Source organism: Sciurus carolinensis, chromosome 11 (genome assembly GCF_902686445.1).
Source record: "Sciurus carolinensis chromosome 11, mSciCar1.2, whole genome shotgun sequence".
NCBI lineage: Eukaryota > Metazoa > Chordata > Mammalia > Rodentia > Sciuridae > Sciurus > Sciurus carolinensis.
Window position 1 is genome coordinate 102,139,415 of NC_062223.1, and position 19,704 is coordinate 102,159,118.

A 19,704-nucleotide genomic window follows, 5' to 3' on the forward strand; every position below is an offset into this window, starting at 1 on the left:
CATCTGTCAGGAGAGTAGGTTCCTCCTAAGGATGGAATACTATACAAATCCAGGAAGGCTGAGTGAGAGGCACCAGTCTCTGCCTTCAACTGTAGAGCACAGTAGAAGGGATCATGAGAAAAACGAGAGAAAAGGGCTGGGAAACAATATCGTGAATAAGATGGGGGATAAAATGAGCCGGGGTTTAATGTCATGAACCATAAAAGAAGCTTTAGTTGGGACAGTCCAAAGGTCCCTCAGTCTGGATGCTGTCATTGAAAGCAGAATCAGGCAAAAACTGGGGGAAAGGGCCATGAATACACTTTGTTATAACATCTTCATTCTCCATGAGAAATGAGGTTCAGGGTCTTGAATTATGACTTGACGCTGGGAATTGAGAAGTAGGAGGTAAACGTGAGAGATACAGTAAGAAGGAAATGACAGAATTTGAAATCCATAAAGAAGAATATGAAACATACAAAGCATGGTTTATAAATATGTTCCATTTTGTGGCTATCCAAGATAAGCATTTGTATAACTTATTCAGGATGTGAAGTTGTTTATCTCATGAAACCAGAAGGGAAGGTCATTTTGCTGTTATTTTGGGTTCAAAATTGCTGTCCACAGTATGATATAGTCTGTTTGCATCTGACACGGGGGCAATTTCTGTTGTTTGTAGAGTAGAAATCATGCCTTTCTTCTTTATTCAGTTAAAAAGAGTTTAGACTTTGGGCTTGAAATTCTAAATAGATACTGATGTTGGTTAATTAACATATATAATTATGATTTTAAAAAATATGCAGCATTAAGACATGTTTGAAATTAACTGAGATAAATGTGATTCTAAAGGCAAAATGTACAGTATTATAGCCATTGTTAAATAGTTATTTTTTGTTTATTAAATAATTTCTGTATTCTTTCATTTAATACATATATTCTTTTTCTTTAGTCTAATGGTTAATGAATTATAACTTACATGCGTTAAAATACACAAATTTTAACTGCATAACTCAATGAGTTGTTCTTAAATATACATCCATGGAACCACCACCTTAATAAAAAAGAGAACATTTTCCCCCTTCACTTATGCATTTTCCCAACTAATAAATCTAAAGAGCAGTTTTGTCTGTTCTAGACCTTCGCATAGAGGGAATCACCTGTTACTACTCTTCCAGCTTCTTTCGTTCAACACAATGTTTTGAGATTTCTTCTTTGTTGTGCAGGTATCAGTTGTTTGTAACACATTCACACCATAATCCATTATCCTGTTAACAAATGTGTAGGGTTATTTTCATTTTGGGAATGTCTTTTTCAAATTTTTCTATTTGTTCCAAATTCTTGGAAAGTCACTTGGTGTTGTCAACCATTTCAGTTTTAGTCATTCCAGTGAATATGGGCTTGATATTATTATGTTTTTAATTTTCATTTCCCTGATGACTAGTGTTGTTGAGCACACTTTTATGTTTGTCAGGTTTTTTGGATACTTTATTTTGTGAGGTAACTTTAAAGCACTTTTATTTATATTTTTAAATTGGAATTGTTTTTATTTTTCTTTATGTATTCTGGATATGACATCCTAATCAGATACTGTCCATATTTTCTTTCAGCTGTGGCTCGTCTGTTCACTTTCTTAATGGTTCTTTGATGAATAAAAGATTTCCGTTTTGATAATGTCTAATTTGTCATTTCTTCTCCCATGACTACTACTTTTGGCTTCCTATTTGAGAAGTCTTTTTCATACCCCCAATTAAAGCCATTCTGCTGTTTTCTTCCAGAAGCTTGGCAGTTTTAGCTTTCACATGTAGGGTTCTTATCCATCTCAAATTAACTTTTATATAAGGTGTAAGTTAGGGATAAAGGGTCACTTTTTCCCATATGAATGTCTAGTTTCTCCAATTTCACTAATTGATAAAACATCCATATTGTTTTCGATTACATGACTTTTCAAAAAGCATACAGTTGCATTTGTGTGTTTTCTTTCTGGTGTCTCCTCTCTTCCACTGATCTATTTATCTATCCTTATATGGCTATTATGCCATCTTAATTACTGTATCTTTTTATTATTATTATTCAACATATACTTATTAAGTACCCAGTATCTGAGCCTAGAAGCCTATATGAGCCACTAGGGCCTACAGGTGCAGAGTAATCAAAACTAGGGGACATGACTTATGACACCTACCACTCCAATTTATCCTACAGATATGAATGAAGGGCCCAACTATGTTCCAGTTCTTCTCTAAACTCAATGACTATAGCACCAAATAGTAGAAAGTGCCTGTTCTCTTAGGATGAAAGTACACATTATGTAAAGTAAATGAATGAACAGTGTTAATTTCAGATGATGATAAGGTTTAGAGTAATAAGGAAGCAATTTTAGGCAGGATGCTCCAGGATGGATACTTAAAGCTGTGCCTGGCTGTGCTCTGCCCAATCCAGTGCCATTTGTATAGACCATAAATTAATGATTTCTCCTCAAATTGTGCTACATAGCAGCCCCTGAAAGGTCAAAGAAGAGCCTTTCTGAAGAGATGGCATTTAAGTACTGTCCTGGAAAACAGAAAGGTTATCATCTATATGACTTTCTGGGGTAGGAGTGTTTTCAAGGGAAAATGAACAAAACCTCCAAGTCAGGTAGGAATTTGATGGGTTTGAGATCAGAAAGAAGGCTTTGCCAGATGGAACATGGTTTAAAAATACAGTATTAAATAAGATTGGCTGATAAACAGAAGCCAGATATGGGAGGCCTTACTGGTTTTCATAAGAATTTCAGGTTTTACTCTAAGTACTCTGAAAAACTTTAAGGAGATTTAATTAGAAAGTGGATAAAATTCTTTAAGAAATATGTGTGAAGGCATAATGATACTAACAAAGCAAAGAACAATGAGTGGCCAGGATGCCAAGACTAAGGAAGCAAGGAGAATAATGAAACATTCTGTGAGGATGGTAACCTCTAGACATTTTGTCAGTTCACAGAACAGTACTCTACAGACCAACAGCACTTTCAACAGAATCATCATACTGGAGAAACTGGCATGGGTATTCAGGTTTTGTCAAGGAAGAGGCCTGGTGGCAAATATCTTTAGCTTACATAGGGACACAGAAAGAGCTACCTACCCCAGGAATAAAAGTAAAAATGAAAATAATCTGAATTCTAAAACTAAATTCCAGTTTCAAATCAGCTTAATTGCTACTTGAATTAAAGTGGTCTTCCACAAAGGTCTAATAACCTATTAAAAGAAAAAGTAAGTCCTTTATGTGTGGTTGCCCAGAGCCTAAAACTGTATTGCTTTATTTTGAACACAAAGGCTGTTATTCCATTTTAAAAGTTTCAGGAACTAAAAAGTTAAGATTGGACTGTGATGAAGGAAAAAACTGACAATAGAAAAATTCATGAGCTTTAGCTAAAGCTGTGCTTGGAGGAAATTTTATAGTCTTAAATGTAATATATTAAACAAGAAAGAAAGTTGAACACCTGTGGTCTGATTATTCATTTAATAAAGATAGAAGAAAAAACATAAAATAAACTCCAAAAAATCAGAAAGAAGAAATGATAAAATAAGAACTTAATGACATAAAAAATAAATAAACATTAATGAAGCCAAAAGTTGTTGTTTTTAAAAGAAGAAAATGGATAGGCCCCTGGGAAAAATGATAAAAACACAAATTACCAACCTAGGCACTGCAAAAAAAAAAAAAAAAAAAAAGTGTCATTGTCATCTCAACAGATCCTGAAGACTTTAAAAAGATAGCAGGGAATACTTTTAAACATAAAAATAAAAAGTTAGACACAACATTAAAAGTTTCTGAAAAATAAAATTAGCTATACTTGACTTAGTAATAAATAGAAAAATTGGAAAAATTTTGTTACTATTATAAATGTTGAAGTAAGTAAAAATTTTACTACATAGAAAATTCTGGACCTAATGACTTAACAGTTAATCTCCAAAACATTAAAAGAATAAATATCACCAACATAACAGAAAAGGTAAAGAAAATTATAGAATAATTTTCAATAATCAAAAATAATAGTTGCAAAACTTCTGTCAAAACTAATCAAATTTATCATATACAAATTAGATGTATTATGATTATGAAAGGATGATTTAACACTCAGAAGACAATCTATGCATTTGATCACATTTTTGAAAAAGAACAAAATTCATATAATAAATCAAATGATGCGAAAAAGCATTTGATGAAATTCAAAACTGATTTTAAGCTTATTTTGAATCTCCTAATTTAAAACTCTTAGGAAACTAGGAACATAAGGGAATGTACTAAATCCAAACAAACCAATAGCAAAATCATCTTTAATATGCTATACTGAGATCTTCTTATTGAGAGCAAGAATGATGGTAATTCTCCCCAACCTGATATATATATTGGATGTAATTTCAAAAAAATTTTTTAAAGAATTCAGTCCTGTTATTTTGAAGAAATTTACAAGTCAATTCTAAAATTTGCATGAAAAAGTCAATGTTAGATTTAATAACTTCAGTTCATCAAAAGACAAATATTAAGAAAGTGAGAAGATTCTGGAAAAATTATAGGTGAAGAGAACCAGAATGTTAGGGGGAAAAATGCAGCTCAACTTGGGCAGCCGAGGCCATAGCCACCGCTGCGCTCTCCCAAGATGTAAGACAGCCGCCGCTGGCTCGCTTGGCCCAGAAAAAACACTCTGCAGACACGAGATCTCACGCAAGAGACTTTATTTATGTGGATGATTAGCACGTCCACTCAGGGTGAAAAGAAGGGGAAAAAGAGAAAGATGGCGGGTGGCTTCTCCCAGATATTGGAATCTCACGGGCTGGAAGGAACCAATAGCGGAGGAGAATTCTTGCAAGCTGACTGATGAACCAATAGCATGATAGGACGTAAGGTGGGAAGCAGGAAAATGGCCGAGGGGTAAGCCGGAAATTCCTGTAAAGTAAGAGGCAGGCAGAGCGCAGATTGACAAGTAGTAGGGAGGCGGGAAATTCCTGTGACGGGAGAGGCGGGCGGCTTTATACCTTACACAGAAGGCTCAGGATCCAGACAGAATCCTCACATTATATAGTATTCAAATCAAAGAGAAGGGGCCAGAAAATTATTTTGAGAAAGATTCATCACTGAGATTGCAGAAAAAGAAGGGCTCAAACTTGTTTGATCTCACTGACTGGCTTCTCCCATTAAATCACCCAGCTTGATATCTGACACTGACATGTCCAATACTTCATACATATTTCCAAATCTATGCCTTGCTTCTTTCATCACCCAGCCTTGGATTTCCAGGACAAACACAGAATGAAACTGATTTGTGATGATTTGTTTGGGCTGGATTTCTGACTGTTTCTCTCACAGTGTTCCTTACTACTTCCCCTTATTTAGTCCAAATCTTATCAGCTTACAGTAAACTATCAGTTTCTCTCATGACTTGTGTATCACAACCCCTTGCTAAAAGTATTCCCAGACACTGAATAAGAAATTATCAGGGCACAAATATTTACTTCATTTGTTTTATTTGGGGCCTCAACTGCTGGTGCTGAGATAATACCTGCTAAGCCTATTACCACCTTAAAAGGTTGAATTTTTAAAAATTAGAATTAGGATTCTCTTTACTAACATTTAATATCAAGATAAGGTAGGTATGCTATGTATGTATTCAAAATATTCTTCTTTCATTTGTTTATATTCTGAGAAATATTTTTATAGCTCCTGTTTATAAAACATATTGTCATGGCAATTTTTTAAAATAATCTTTGTATACATTCTGAAACCTTCGAAGATCTATTTTGGTATGAGAATTTAGGTTGTACAAGCTAGCCTTGGGCTCTAATTTAATTACACCCATGATTTCAATGTGTTTCCAGATTTTTAAAACTTTGGAATTGTAATGACTCTATAGTGGCTTATTTGATAGAATTCATTTCCAAGGCGGCACTTAATCAGCATTCCTGACATCTCTAACTGTAACACAAATGTGTGTTCATTATTTACCATACCACCCAGTACTCAGGGTCCCTTCTAGCTACACAATAATGCCTGAAATGTGGTGGGAAACCTCTAAAATGACTCTGATGATCCCCAACTCTGATATTCTCACCTTGTGAAATTCCTTCCCCTCGAGTTTAGGTAGAATTTAGTGACTGTCTTCTAATAAGTAGACTATGACATAAGTGACAGTATGTCAGTTCTGTGGTTTGGTTACAGAGGTCTATAACTTCCATCTTGGGAGCACTTTCACATCCTCTCCCTGTTCTCTGTTAGATGACTCACTCTGGGAGAAGTTACTCGCCATCTGTGAGAACACTTAAGCAGCTTAAGGAGAGATTCAGGTGGCAAAGAATTGGCCAACAGCCAGGGAAGAACTGAAGTCTTCCACAACCACATAAGGAATCTGGAAGTGAATTCTTCAGCTTCAGTCAAACCTTGAGATGCTGATAACCTTGACCAACAGCTTAACTATAAATTCATGAAACAACCCGAGCCAGAGATACCCAGTTAATTTACACTCATATTCCTGACCAACAGAAACTATGAGATAATAAATGTTCATTATTTTAAGCCTCTTAAGTTTGGAGGTATTTGGTGCACAACTACAGATACCTCATAAAGTGAGTAAACATATTAACAATAAAGTACTATTGGATTCCTATCTGAAGTCTTTTAAAATAATTTCTTAACAATTTATGAAGATACAAAAAGTTACCCTAAGTAGAAGTCTCCAAAGGTAGTATTTAACATTAGTCAGCATTGCTCTCCTCCCAGAACACCTGCAATTGCACCATTTTTGCTTTGGAGCATTCCTCTAAGACTGGGAAGGTGACACAAATTGTCTACTAAACATCTAATGACTTCAACAAACTATCTCTGATACACATGCTTAAAATGTTAGTATCTACTACCTGAAATCACATCACCTCTTCCACGCAGAAGATCTCAGGTCTGGCAGTTAATTTCTGGTCTTATCTTGGTGCTTATCTTGTTGACTTTACATGACTGATTCAGAATAGATCACGACGCACTAGGCCACTGGGCACCACTAGAACCTGAGTTTTAGTTTTATTACCCAGCATGCCTGCACTCACTTTATTTTCATAGACATGAACTCTATATTATCGGTTAACTGGTTAATGCCTCCTGAAGAGCTTTTTAAAGGTTCTATCCTGGACTTCAACCTGGAGAAATACCCCTGTTCAGGTATTTACTTTAAAAAATCCACTAAATATTATTCTTAGCCCAAGTATTTGTGTCACCAACTGCCTGATACCTCAGGTTCTGCCATACTTGCTGTTCATTAGTTCCACTGGATTTGGATCTTGGCCCCAAACCCACTGGAATATGCTAAATTTTTTTTCATTTGAATTTGATATCTCCTTCCAGTAGCCTGGATTGATATGTATTTGGCTCTGATCAACAGCCTGTCTAAACATTCCATGAGTTATACCATGGTGTTAACCTAGACATCATGAACTAAGTTGACTGCAGTTGGTTATGTGTCACCATGAAAATCATGATAGCTGGCCTAAATGGACTTCCTCTCATCACTTCAACCTCATCTGTATCCCCAAAACAGCCAACTCCATCGTGTTGCCTGTTATCTAACCATATCAAGTAAGCTCTCTTCAATCACTGACTGATTGCATTCTATCAATTCCCTATTCAACAAACTGGCCATGTTCTCAAGAAAGTAAAGAATTTAGAGGAATTCACCTGTGATTAAATTCAAACTTCTCTCTTCCAGTCTAGGTCCCTTTATACAAACTTCCCATTGACCCATTCCACTTTCTTTCTTTCCTTCCTCTCTTGAAGGATTCAGCCTCTACATCCACTCTACCCTCATGGACTTCTCTTTTTCTGATAACTCTATAATAGGATTCTATTCTTCACTTCCTTGCTCTTTCTGAAAACAAGATCTCATTCATGTAAGAATCTTAGGCTTCAATATGAAACATAAGTGAATCTTGAAGTAAGTCAAATCACATAAAGTGAAGCCACACACTGGTATGTTACATAGACTCATCTTTCCAAGGTTTTTGTAGCAGTCATTCCCATCTTCACTGAGAATAGATAAAAATTTGGTCTAACTTTCAATTAGTACCTGTTCCTAGATTCCTTAAGTCACAAAAGACTTGGCACATTTGAGGAACAAAAGACCTGTATAGATGAAGTCTGGTGAGTGACAGAGCATATAGAATGAGACAGATTAAGAAAGAACAAGAACTGTATTGGGCAGATGTTAAGCCTCAAGTTGAGGAGTTTAGATTATATTTTTAATTTGGCTTCTATGTTTAGACTTGAATCATTTAGATTTGCATTCTAGGGTATAGTCTTTACCCCTATAGCATGATATCAGGGCTTAGTAATACTCTGGAGGTTTTTTATACTTAGGAGTCATAGGATTACCCCAGATCCTATGTGAAAAACAGTTGTTTATTCAGGGAATTTTCATGTTCGTTCAATAAGTAGCCCAATTTTTGCTTATTTGTTTTTATTAGTACTTTTTAGTTGTACATAACAGTAGAATCCATTTGGACATAATTATAAAAGTATGGAATATATCTTGTTCTAATTCAGTTCCCAGCACCTCTCTTTCCCTTCCCTCCCCGCCCTCTCCCTCTCCCTTCTCCCTTCCCTCTATTGTTCTGTCATTTACCCATAGTTTTTTTAATTAATTTCTTGTGGATGTACACCACAGTGAGATTCTATGATATATTCATATATGTACATAGGAAAGTTATGTCAGATTCATTCCACTGCCTTTCTTTTTCCCATCCCCTCTCCCTTCCCTTCAGTATTTCTTATATTGCAGGTCTGCTGGTGAAAACTTTTTTTCAGTTTTCGCTTACCTGAAAATGTTCTCATTTTACCTTTATTTTTGAAGGATATTTTCACTGACTACAGAATTCTGAGTTGACCTGTTTTTCTTTCAGTACTTTAAAACTTTTGTTCCCTATATTCTGGTCTCCATTAGGTCTGGTAAGAAGTCAGCAGTCATTCATATTATTCTCTATATAACAAATCATTTTTGTTTGTCTGCTTTCAAGATTTCCTATCATTAACTTTCAGCAGTTTGACTATGATTTGTATTCCTAAGAATGTTATTCTCTGTATTTGTTTTTTTGGAAGTTTACTGAATTTCTTTTTTTTTTTCAGTAAATAATACTAAACTTCTTGAATCTATCAATTTATGTTTTCAGTCCTTGTTTTATCTGTCCCATTTTCTTCTTCTTTCTCCCCTCTCTTTGAGACTACTATTATGTATCTACTATATTTTTGCTACAGTATTCCACAGGTCTCTAAAGCTCTGTTCACTTTTTCTTTCATTATTTGTTCTTTCTGTTTTTCCGAGTACTACATAGATATTATCCAATCTTTAAGTTCTTTTTGTTCTTGTGTTATGTTTGCTGTTAGCCCCATAACATGAATTTTTATTTTAGACATTTTGCACATTATTTTTATCGTATTATATTTATTTTACATTTCAGTTTATTTTGGCTTCAGAATCTCTACTGAAATTTCTTATTCATTTTGAACATATTTTATGACTGTAATTCAAGGTCCAGTCAGAAAACAAAAGAACTCATCAATTTGGGGTAAATATCATATAAAGAAATATTAACTAAGAGAGAGAACTATAAGGAATATATAAATAGTAGATGTAGAGAGTAATCACTGTCTTGGAGACTATAGAAGAATAACAAAGAATGAACAAACATGAAATAAATTACATCCACCCCCAAGGCTGAGCTTTGGACATTGAGGCTGTGAGTATGGCCAATTGAATAGCAGGAAAGTTCACGATATGTTTCAAATAGGAACAGCAAACAGGAAGTCACCTGCTGGTAAGACTACTGAGTAGCCACCTCATACTTTAGAATCAGATTTTAAAAAATAAAATAAAATGAAAAGCACATCAGACCCAGGAAGAGGAGCACCATCCTCCTTCAGTGTCCCTTCAGGATCTTCTACTAACAAACCATAACACTGTGCCCACTAGCAAAAGACAAATGTTGTGGGTAATAAATTGCAGAGACTCCAATTCTGTTATCATTTCTAGATGGTGTTGATTTTTGTTACAAGCAGTTAAATTATTGGACCATCATATTGAACTTACAGAGGTTTGGTTTCACACTGTATGGAGTGGGTTTCGTGGTTTATGTTTAGACTTGAATCATTTAGATTTGGATTCTAGGGTATAGTCTTTACCCCTATAGCATGATATCAGGGCTTAGCAAGGATTTGAAGGGAGTTTACACAGAGACTTTGAGGGCTCTTCCTTCTGTGACTTCCTCCTTGCCAGAAATTCCCCATTTCATTTCCAACCCTTTGGGCAGCCTCTGACTCTGTCTTCTGATACCTGAAGCCAATAGCACAGTGACTTTCAGCTTATTTCAAACTGTTTTGCACCTTTCCAGCTATGCAGTTAGTTCTCATAAAGAAAAAGCCATATTCCAGTGTACCTCATCCAGTGAGGTTTTCTTTCTTTAGAAGTCATATCTTTTGCAGTTTCTACCCTGCTTTTTGTTACTTGCAAAGTCCTGAGACAAGCTACTCTTCCACTAATGGAACCAGAACCAGACAAGGGGATTTCTAAGGAACATTCTTATTCAAAGGGATTTGGATCCAATTTTAAGCAGGAGGTAGATTGTAACACACATAAAAATGAATTTGCATATTTACAAAAGAGTTATAAATTTTCATTTTAGCACAATGTGTACTGTACTTCAGTACATAATAACTGCAGTTCTAGAAAGAATATTAATCTTACTGGAATATAATAAATGGAAAAATTGAATAAATGTAGCCATATAATAACTTGTCTGATTATATTCAGAATAAGCATGGAATATTCTATCTTCATAGTAAATGGCTTTCTTTTAATCAACAGAGTATGTTTAGAATATGTGTATGTACACACACAATAAAGAGATCACCACAATATAGAACTCACATTGCTCTTGAATTTGCACTATGCTCCTCTTTGGAAACACCGATGCTTCTGCATGGGTGAACTGTTGCTCCTGCACAATCTATTGAACATGGAAGGTCTCCTGGGCAAAGCACTGGGTCACATAGCACAGCTGGCAGAAGAGAAGTAATTGGGGAAAGAAATTATAGCTCAGTGACAAGCAGACATCTTCAATGGTCTGTTTTTTCTCTTTACTCATTAACTTGTCTGAAGTTCCATTTCTCTGGAACTACAAGCTGCATGTGGCTTCGTGTTGTTCAGATGGACCACTAATAAATCTAGTCTTGGATAGTACGTAATCTTATTGCAATAAAAGGAAAGGGTTAGTAAAAACAGAAAAAGAAAAAAGCAGCTCCTATTCCATATAATAGTGAGAAGTTATCAACCTCTGTCTGCAGAGGGGAAATGTGCAGAGGCAATTGTCTATATGCATTTTTCTGTATTTTATTAAATATTTCTATTGTTTTTCTTTTCTTGCTATCAGTGAAAATCTTACACACTACAAAAATTTCAGAAAACACATGAAAGTATAAAGAGAGAAATTTTTTTAAGTCTCCTTTGATCTCACCACCCTGACATAGTTATAAACATTTTGCTGTATAAACCTAAACACACTAACAGCAGTAACATTTACGTCTTTACTTGAATGTAAATCTATTTCACTAGTTTTGGTGACAGCATTTTGTATGGATGGGCATACTTTTAAATTGCATTTTTAAAATTTCATGATTATTTATTTATTTTTAATTTGTTTTTATTGGCGCATCAGGATTATACTTAATAGTGGAATTCATTATACCATATTTGTACATGCATATAGCATGGTTTGATCAATCTCTTGCCCATTACCTTCCTTTGTAGAAGCAAAAGTGTTGAGTTGAAGATGAAGGCTTTCCGTGAATATTAACAAGGAATCTTCTAGATAGATTATACCAATATCTACTCCCACTATGATGGCAGCACGTTCTTTACCCCTGAGACAAATGCCTGAAATCTCAAGTACACGCAATAACAATAAAAATGATAAAAACTATTCTGAAATGCTTGCCATGTGCCAGCATCTATTTATTAGCATCATACATGTATGATCTCATTTAAGTCTAAAATAATTATATCATATAGGAACTTTGATTATTCCCATTTTACAGATGAAAAACTAACACTTCAAAGAAACATATAATCATCTCAACAAAGAGTAGAGGTAAAATCAGGATTTGATCTCAAGTAGTCTGACTCAGGACTGATCTTTTAACACCTCAGGAGAAAGAGTCTGGCCCAGCAGAGGGAGTGGCAGAGGCCCTGGTGTGAGAGCATTTACAACCTTCCCTTGGGCTTCCTGCCGCACCACACTTTCTTGGCATTCCTCCCATCCCAAGGCAGTTATTTTTCATAACACCTTTGCACCTGAGGCTCCTCCTCAGGTTAATTCCTAAATGGCACAGAACTCAAAGCTTAGTCCTGGGCTTTTCTCTCTTTTCTGTTTACACAGGGTTATAGGTGATTTTCCTCAGTCTCATCATTTTAAAGATTATATAAAGTCAATGATTTGTATACTCTATTGGCAATCCTGACCTTTTGTCAGACTTGTATAACCTTTCTCAGCTCCACTGCAAGGCCTAATCAGCACCTGAAGAAGGACAGAACAGACTTTCAGTTTCTTCTATTTGCTCCTCATCGTCTTCCACATCTCTGTCAATGATATCACTGATACCTAGTTGATGAGACCAAAAATTAAGTTACTGAGATTTCTTATTTTTCCTCTCATCTCCACATCCATACTCTGAGTAATTTTGGTCTATCTACCTCCAAAGTACACCTTGAATCCATCCTTCCTTTCTCCACTATCACTACTTTAGCTCAAGTCTCCATCATATCTAACAATCATTTCTGCACTTCCTATAATCACTCTGTACAACATTAAGAATTATCTTTAAAAATAAAAAATCTGATTTATCACACCACGGTTTGAAATTTTCAATGATTTCCCAATAGACTTAGAATAAAGCTCAAATCCTTACTCTAACTTACAGTCTCTTCCTTACATGGAACTTGCCTTCCTCTCTGCAGAACACTGCACTATAGATACGCTGCTCTCCCTTCTGTTACTTGAAAATATCACTCATCCTTAATGTTATACCTTTATGTTAACCATTTCCTTTGCTGAGAATGTTCTTCCCCTTAATCTAATGTTTCTCAACTGTAGGAATGTTGCCCCTCAAGGGGATATTTGTTAATATCTCCCCAGACATTTTTATCATGACTAGGAGGTCTCTTCTGGTTTCTAGCATAGACTAGGGATGTTACTAAAATCTATCATTCACAGGACAGTCCCCCTAAAAAAAAGAATTATCTGCTCCAAAATTTCAATAATGGGAAGTTGAGAAAATCCCACATCTGTTAATATACACTGTTCACTTAATTGTTTAGATCTCAGCATGTAATTCTTCAGAGGCTTTTTCTGATCATATATCCCAAGTCACTCACTGTTATGATAGCTGATTATAACTCTCTATAATGTATTTATCATTACATATCTTTTCAGGTTTGTTCATCAGTTCTCTTGTTCTTTGTGTATTTCTCTAGATTACAAGTGACATGAGAGTATCAGTATTCTCTTCCTAAACATTGTACCCCAAACACCAAACACCGTGGTCTTACACAAAGAAAGGATTCATAAATATTAGTAGCATGAATTAAAAAACTAAGAGTGTTCTGTTTTTAGTGGAGAAGGTGAAAATATTGGCCACTGTAACTTGCTGATTCATATTAGGAACTTAGAGGTCAGTGTAGATCAGATGATAGAGAAGAGAAGAATTCACGGGGTGAATGGAATGGGTTGGAGCAACCACCTGACAAAGAAGCAAATTACAGGGATGTCAAATATTGGCAAGATCTCTAGCAACAATGGCAGAAGTGTAAGAAGGAGGGAGGTTGTAGGTAACAACAACCTATACAAAGTTGGCAGCAGAGGCTCCAAGTAGTTCAGTAGAAGTCTGATCCTTCCTCTATTCCCCTCAACATTGACAGCCTTAGTATCCATGTCACAGGGACTCAAAGCCCTAAAAATCCCAAAGTATTTCACCATTGATTGATATTGCCCCCCAAATTACCTACAGCATTGACAAGGCTGGTAGTGGAAACCAAAAATGATTTTAGACTTGTGCTGGAATGTCTCTAAGCAGAAAAGAGCATGACCTAAGTTTAAGGGAGGTCACCATCAGTAAGATCAAAGAATCTTCTCCCAAGACACACTATAGATAAGACCCAACTTAATTGACATTTTATTCAAATCAGTCAATCAATCAAATACTCACCAGGTACCTATTGTGTACCTAGACTAGCCTTGCCAGGTCTTCTGTTTCTGGGGTGGCCTAGATAATAACCGTGAGAGTAGCAGACTGAGGCTGAGGGTGAACCAAGCCCCAACAATAAGACACATCAGGCTCTGGTGTCAGCTCCAGCTGTGGATGACAGAATAGCATAGCAACCAAAACACAGAGAATAGGATCTGCTTCAAACAAGACCTGGCAACAAAGATACAAAATGGAGTAATCTGACATCTTGAAATGCCAGTGCACAATGATGAAGATTCTGGAGCAGATAATAAATCACTAGTGGAAGGAGGCAGGCACTGACCAGGACTTCACTCTAAGAGTTTTGAGACCTAAGGGGTGGAGACTATTAGTAAAAGCAATGCCCAGCCCAACTACCTTTGACTGACTCACAGCAAATGCTAACAATTTAGGAGTTCTAGCAAGGATAGAAAAACAAATCAGTGCATGGAACTTTTCATGGTAAAGATACCTAGATCAACATAGTAAGGATCAGCATATTTTCTCTGTTTAAAGGTGGTCTGAAGGCAGGACCATGTCAATGCTTTCCATAAGGTCAATATTAGAGAATGAGATTCAAGTTTAGTTAAGACAAGACTGTAAGGAGCTCTCAATACCAGCATGGCAGAAACAGAAAGGCACTACCTGATATCTCTTTTTCTTTCCTTTCTTAATAAAAGAACACTGGTTTTATTTTGAGCAACAATGACTCCTGTTAAAAATTGCATTTCTCAGCTTCCCTCTTAGTCTTGTGTGACTAAGCTATAAGTAACTCCCAGTTATATGTGACTAAGATTTTTCCAAACTTACAAAGTCAACTATGGAAACTCTAAACTTGATGGAGTATTCTGTGGATACCCCAAAAAACTAGGGGAGCTGCTTAAGTTGGAGTAAGTTTACTTCTATCTACCTTTCCTTCTTTATGTTGGTGATGGGAATAGGTGGTAACAGTCTTATTGAACAATGAGTTAACCTTGAAACTAGAAATCATGACTGGGAGTCATTGTCTTAAAATGGCATAGAACAAATATAGAAAGAGAATAGGTCCAAGACGAACAAAAGAGCTACCATACCAGTCACGGCATGCCTTCCTCTGAGTTCATCTTTCTTTTTTTACATGGGAAAGAGATAAAGATATACTTTGCTTTAGTCACAGTTAATAGGATCTTTCCATTATATGCAGCATCCCCTAAATTCAACTGATACCGGTGGTTTAAGAAGGAGGGTAAGCATACTCCAGAGGGGCTCCCCATTATCCCCACTGCCTAAAGTACATTCCCTTAGAGAACAACTTTTCCTTGCACACAGGCAGGTCTTATCCTTGTTTCTAGCAGAACAACTGGTTAAGATTTTGCTCTCACTTGGATAGTGTGCCACACAAATTGTAATGCTTGACAAAAATTAGATGTTTTATATTAACGCATTTTTATACTTAAAAAGGAAGCAGAAAAGAAAATATCACAGGTTCACATCTGACCAAAGATAGTGTGAAGATTAAGTAAACATTGAGATTTTCAGACAAAAAGATACCATGGAACTGCAAAACATTGATATTAATTAGCATAGTTGTAAAATTTCAGATTCGAAGGAGAGAAAAATCTTGTAAGTAATTATGAAATTCAATGTATAGCATTTAGACTAAATAAATACTTCTCTTAAGGAGTAAAACACTATGAGTATATCCTTTGACTTTCCAAATCAAAGGATCCCATCTATCACTCAGCGGTATTGAAAAATGGCAGATGACCTAATAAACATAAATATCGGAGAGCCTGGGTGCCAGGGGCCGCCGTCTGCCTCCGTCTGCCTGCAGCGCTTCCAGCCAGCGGTCCTGGGCCGCGTCGGCGCAGTTGCTGCGCGCAGTGAGCATGGGGGCTCCTGGCTCCGGCAAGGGCACCTTGTCGTCGCGCATCACCCAACACTTCGAGCTGAAACACCTCTCCAGCGGCGACCTGCTCCGACAAAACATGCTTCAAGGCACAGAGATTGGTGTGTTAGCCAAGACTTTCATTGACCAAGGGAAGCTTATACCAGATGATGTCATGACTCGGCTGGCCCTTCATGAGCTGAAAAATCTCACCCAATATAACTGGCTGTTGGATGGTTTTCCAAGGACACTTCCACAGGCAGAAGCCCTGGATAAAGCTTATCAGATAGACACAGTAATTAACGTGAACGTGCCCTTTGAGGTCATTAAACAGCGCCTCACTGCTCGCTGGATTCATCCAGCCAGTGGCCGAGTCTACAACATTGAATTCAACCCTCCCAAAACTGTGGGCATAGATGATCTGAAGGGAGAGCCTCCGATTCAGCGTGAGGATGATAGCCCAGAGACAGTGATCAAGAGACTGAAGGTTTACGAAGCCCAAACGAAGCCAGTCCTGGGGTATTATCAGAAAAAAAGGGGTGTTGGAAACATTTTCTGGAACAGAAACCAACAAGATTTGGCCCTATGTATATGCTTTCCTACAAACAAAAGTTCCACAAACAAACCAGAAAGCCTCAGTTACTCCATGAGAAAAGTGTGTTAACTAGTAAGATCAGCAGAACCTCCTCATCTTTACCTGTTAGCATTATCGTTTACTGAAGTTTTACTATGTGCGTGGAATGTTTATAACCTTTTCCTAAGTTTTCACCGTATTTTTTTGCGGTGCTGGGGATCGAACCCAGAGCCTTGTGCATGCAAGGAAAGCACTCTACCGACTGAGCTATCTCCCCAGCCCTCCTTCTCATCTTTGCATTAGCAGCTCCTTTTACTAAGATTCCAGCATGTATGAATTATTTGAAAATTGTTTTATTTCTACTGATTTTATTCCGGATATTAAGGATGTGCCAAATGATTCAGATACTAAGACTGATCTTTTGAAATAATCTAGTATATTTTATCCATTTATCTTCTCTAAGTGTGCAATTTAAAAAATTCAGAAATATTGAAACTTTATTTTAAAGAATCTGTTAGAGTAAAACTAAAAGAGCAATTAGTAGTAACATTTTTGTTCAGTAAGAGTAAGTGGTTGATAAAAGTTTCATATTTTTCTGGAAAAGTACATATCATTTGGGGAAAATACCTCATCAGAGGCTTCTGCATAAACTGATACCAAAAAATGTTTTCTAGCCCTGTGGAACATGGTATGGTAAGACACTATATAAAATTCCAGGAAAAAGGCAACTAGATTACAGATCTGTTGCAAGATGCAAATTCACTGCTGCCTTTACGCTAAGAAACACATAAGCTAGCTACATATGCTGTGTTTATTTTATCATTAGACATACCTTCTGTTTACTCAGAATTTTCAATTTGCTATAAAAAAATGTATCAACATTTAAGAAAATAGTAATTTAATATGACTTATTTTCTTTTGAAAAATACATGTGTACTGAGGGACATCATTTGTGTCAAAAATTGACATTGTAAGTTCTTAAGTAAGCACCAACACTGAATTTTCAGTGGAAAATGTAATAAAATCTTAGGTTTTCAGATATTACTCAGGTTAAGAAATACACATTTTAAGATCTACTTGTCAGTTTTTTCTTGATCTAAACACACTCTGCCTTGATACGTTATAGCAAAAAGAAAAAATAAAGAAAAGAGAAAACCCATGGTACTATGTAAAGTAAGCATACTTTGTCATTAAGGAAATAGATATAGACCAGGTATACCTGGGGGATATTCTCTTGACAAACACCAACATAACTGGCAAACACGTATTGCAGTAAAGAGAATTTACAAGATATGTTAAGAAGGACCAGGAAAAGTAACTGTTCCTTAAGAGAGATCTTTGTTCTTGATTAAAGAATTGACACCTGCTAGTGTTCATTGCCACCTATCTTAAAGGGAAAGAACTCTGCTCTCTGCTGGTGTCATCTGAGCAGTCATTTTAAAACCTAAATCATTTTAGATTCCTTAGTGGGGCAACAGGATGCTTATACATTGTGGCCTGGTAAAAGTGGGGCAATTTGAGATGTAGAGGAAAAACCCAACTGTATCTTCTATGGGATATTGACTCTTATTTTACTTGGTGCTAAATCAAATAAATCAAGCCCTTATACAAGCTATTGTTGCCTTTGAAAATTTGGCCCATTTTATTCCAAGGCCTTTAAAATACAAAACAAATGCCAGCAAGTGGTCTTATGTATTTGGGTGGTGGGAGGAACAACTTATTTTACTTTCCTCTTGATTTTTAAAAATTCATTGTTGATCCTTTGAAACAGACCAATGCTTTTTTTTAAAGGATTACAGAGATCATTTCACTATAAAACTTTATATAATGCCTTATTTGAATATTATGTTTCCTAAAAATGTTGCAAAACTACTAAACTTATGAATTACCACTAGGTTATTGGGCATAGTGTCTTTATTAGAATATAATGAAATTTCAGTACTGTAGCTGGTACTTGCTTTGTCTTTGGTCCTTCACAAGGGCCACTCCACCCCACCTTCCTTTCTGCTATCCTGCATCTCATTGCCTTTGTTCTAATAAATTGTCTTAAAACAGGAAAAAGAAAACAAAAACATAAATATCTTCTAACAATGTCACCCAATCAAGTGCATTCTAGCATATAAAACATAGTTTTTCTTAATGTTATCCGGGATAACATAAATGTTGTAAAGCATATCTGTCACAAATGAATAACATAAATGTCAGAGAGTCAGAGACAAAGGAGATGCATTCGCTTCCTATTCAATTGATAAATAGCAAATAAGTTCCAGACAATAGTTTGTGACCCACTGTTTTCCCATCAGGAATAGTTTGGGGAGTTGGGGACACAAAAATGATGAGGGTACATATTTTAATTCTAAATTTTTTCAAGAAGTTCTGAGTATGTCAATTAATTTATGTCCCAACTAGAGATAAAATCTCTGAACCACTGATTGTCAATCCAACAATTAAACTTAAAATAGACCTTTTGATATGCAGCTTAATTAGGTAGGTATAAAAATTTTAACTAGGAATTTTATCAATTATAAACTTGCCTCAAACATATGACATATATTTCCTTCATCCCTTAACACCACCAAAATCAACAAATAACTAGAAAGATTGGTATTGTGATCCTAAAATATTCCATATGACTTTGCAAATAAAATATTTGAATGAAAAAATACTTTGGCAAGCACTTGTAAATCTTAAATCTGTTCCATAAACCTTGTGGTCAGTGGGAAATCCTCTGAATTCCATAAATAGGTTAACTATCTCTCTTAGCTGTCAGTGACATATGAGTTAAGTTTTTTTGTCTTCGAAGGAAGCCATGTAGTGGGAAGTGGAGGGGGGGAAACTGGTAGATTGAATCAGGTCTTTGCTTCACACTAACATATCAATGGGATATGAGATTAGTGTAATAAAATTTTCCATATATATCTGAATTTTTAACAAATTAGGTACACTATATTCCCCCTGAATTTTGTGCCAGATTCCTTGAATTTCAACCTTGATTATG

The 19,704-nt window shown here is 35.9% G+C and overlaps 1 protein-coding gene across 1 annotated transcript; it reads left to right on the forward strand.

Moving 5' to 3' along the window:
* Positions 1-16,109: 16,109 nt before the first annotated feature.
* Positions 16,110-16,821, forward strand: LOC124960223 (GTP:AMP phosphotransferase AK3, mitochondrial-like). The gene is given in 2 exon segments (XM_047518853.1): positions 16,110-16,661; positions 16,663-16,821. Coding segments are annotated over 2 exon segments (648 nt in total). The 5' UTR covers positions 16,110-16,133; the 3' UTR covers positions 16,783-16,821.
* Positions 16,822-19,704: the final 2,883 nt, after the last annotated feature.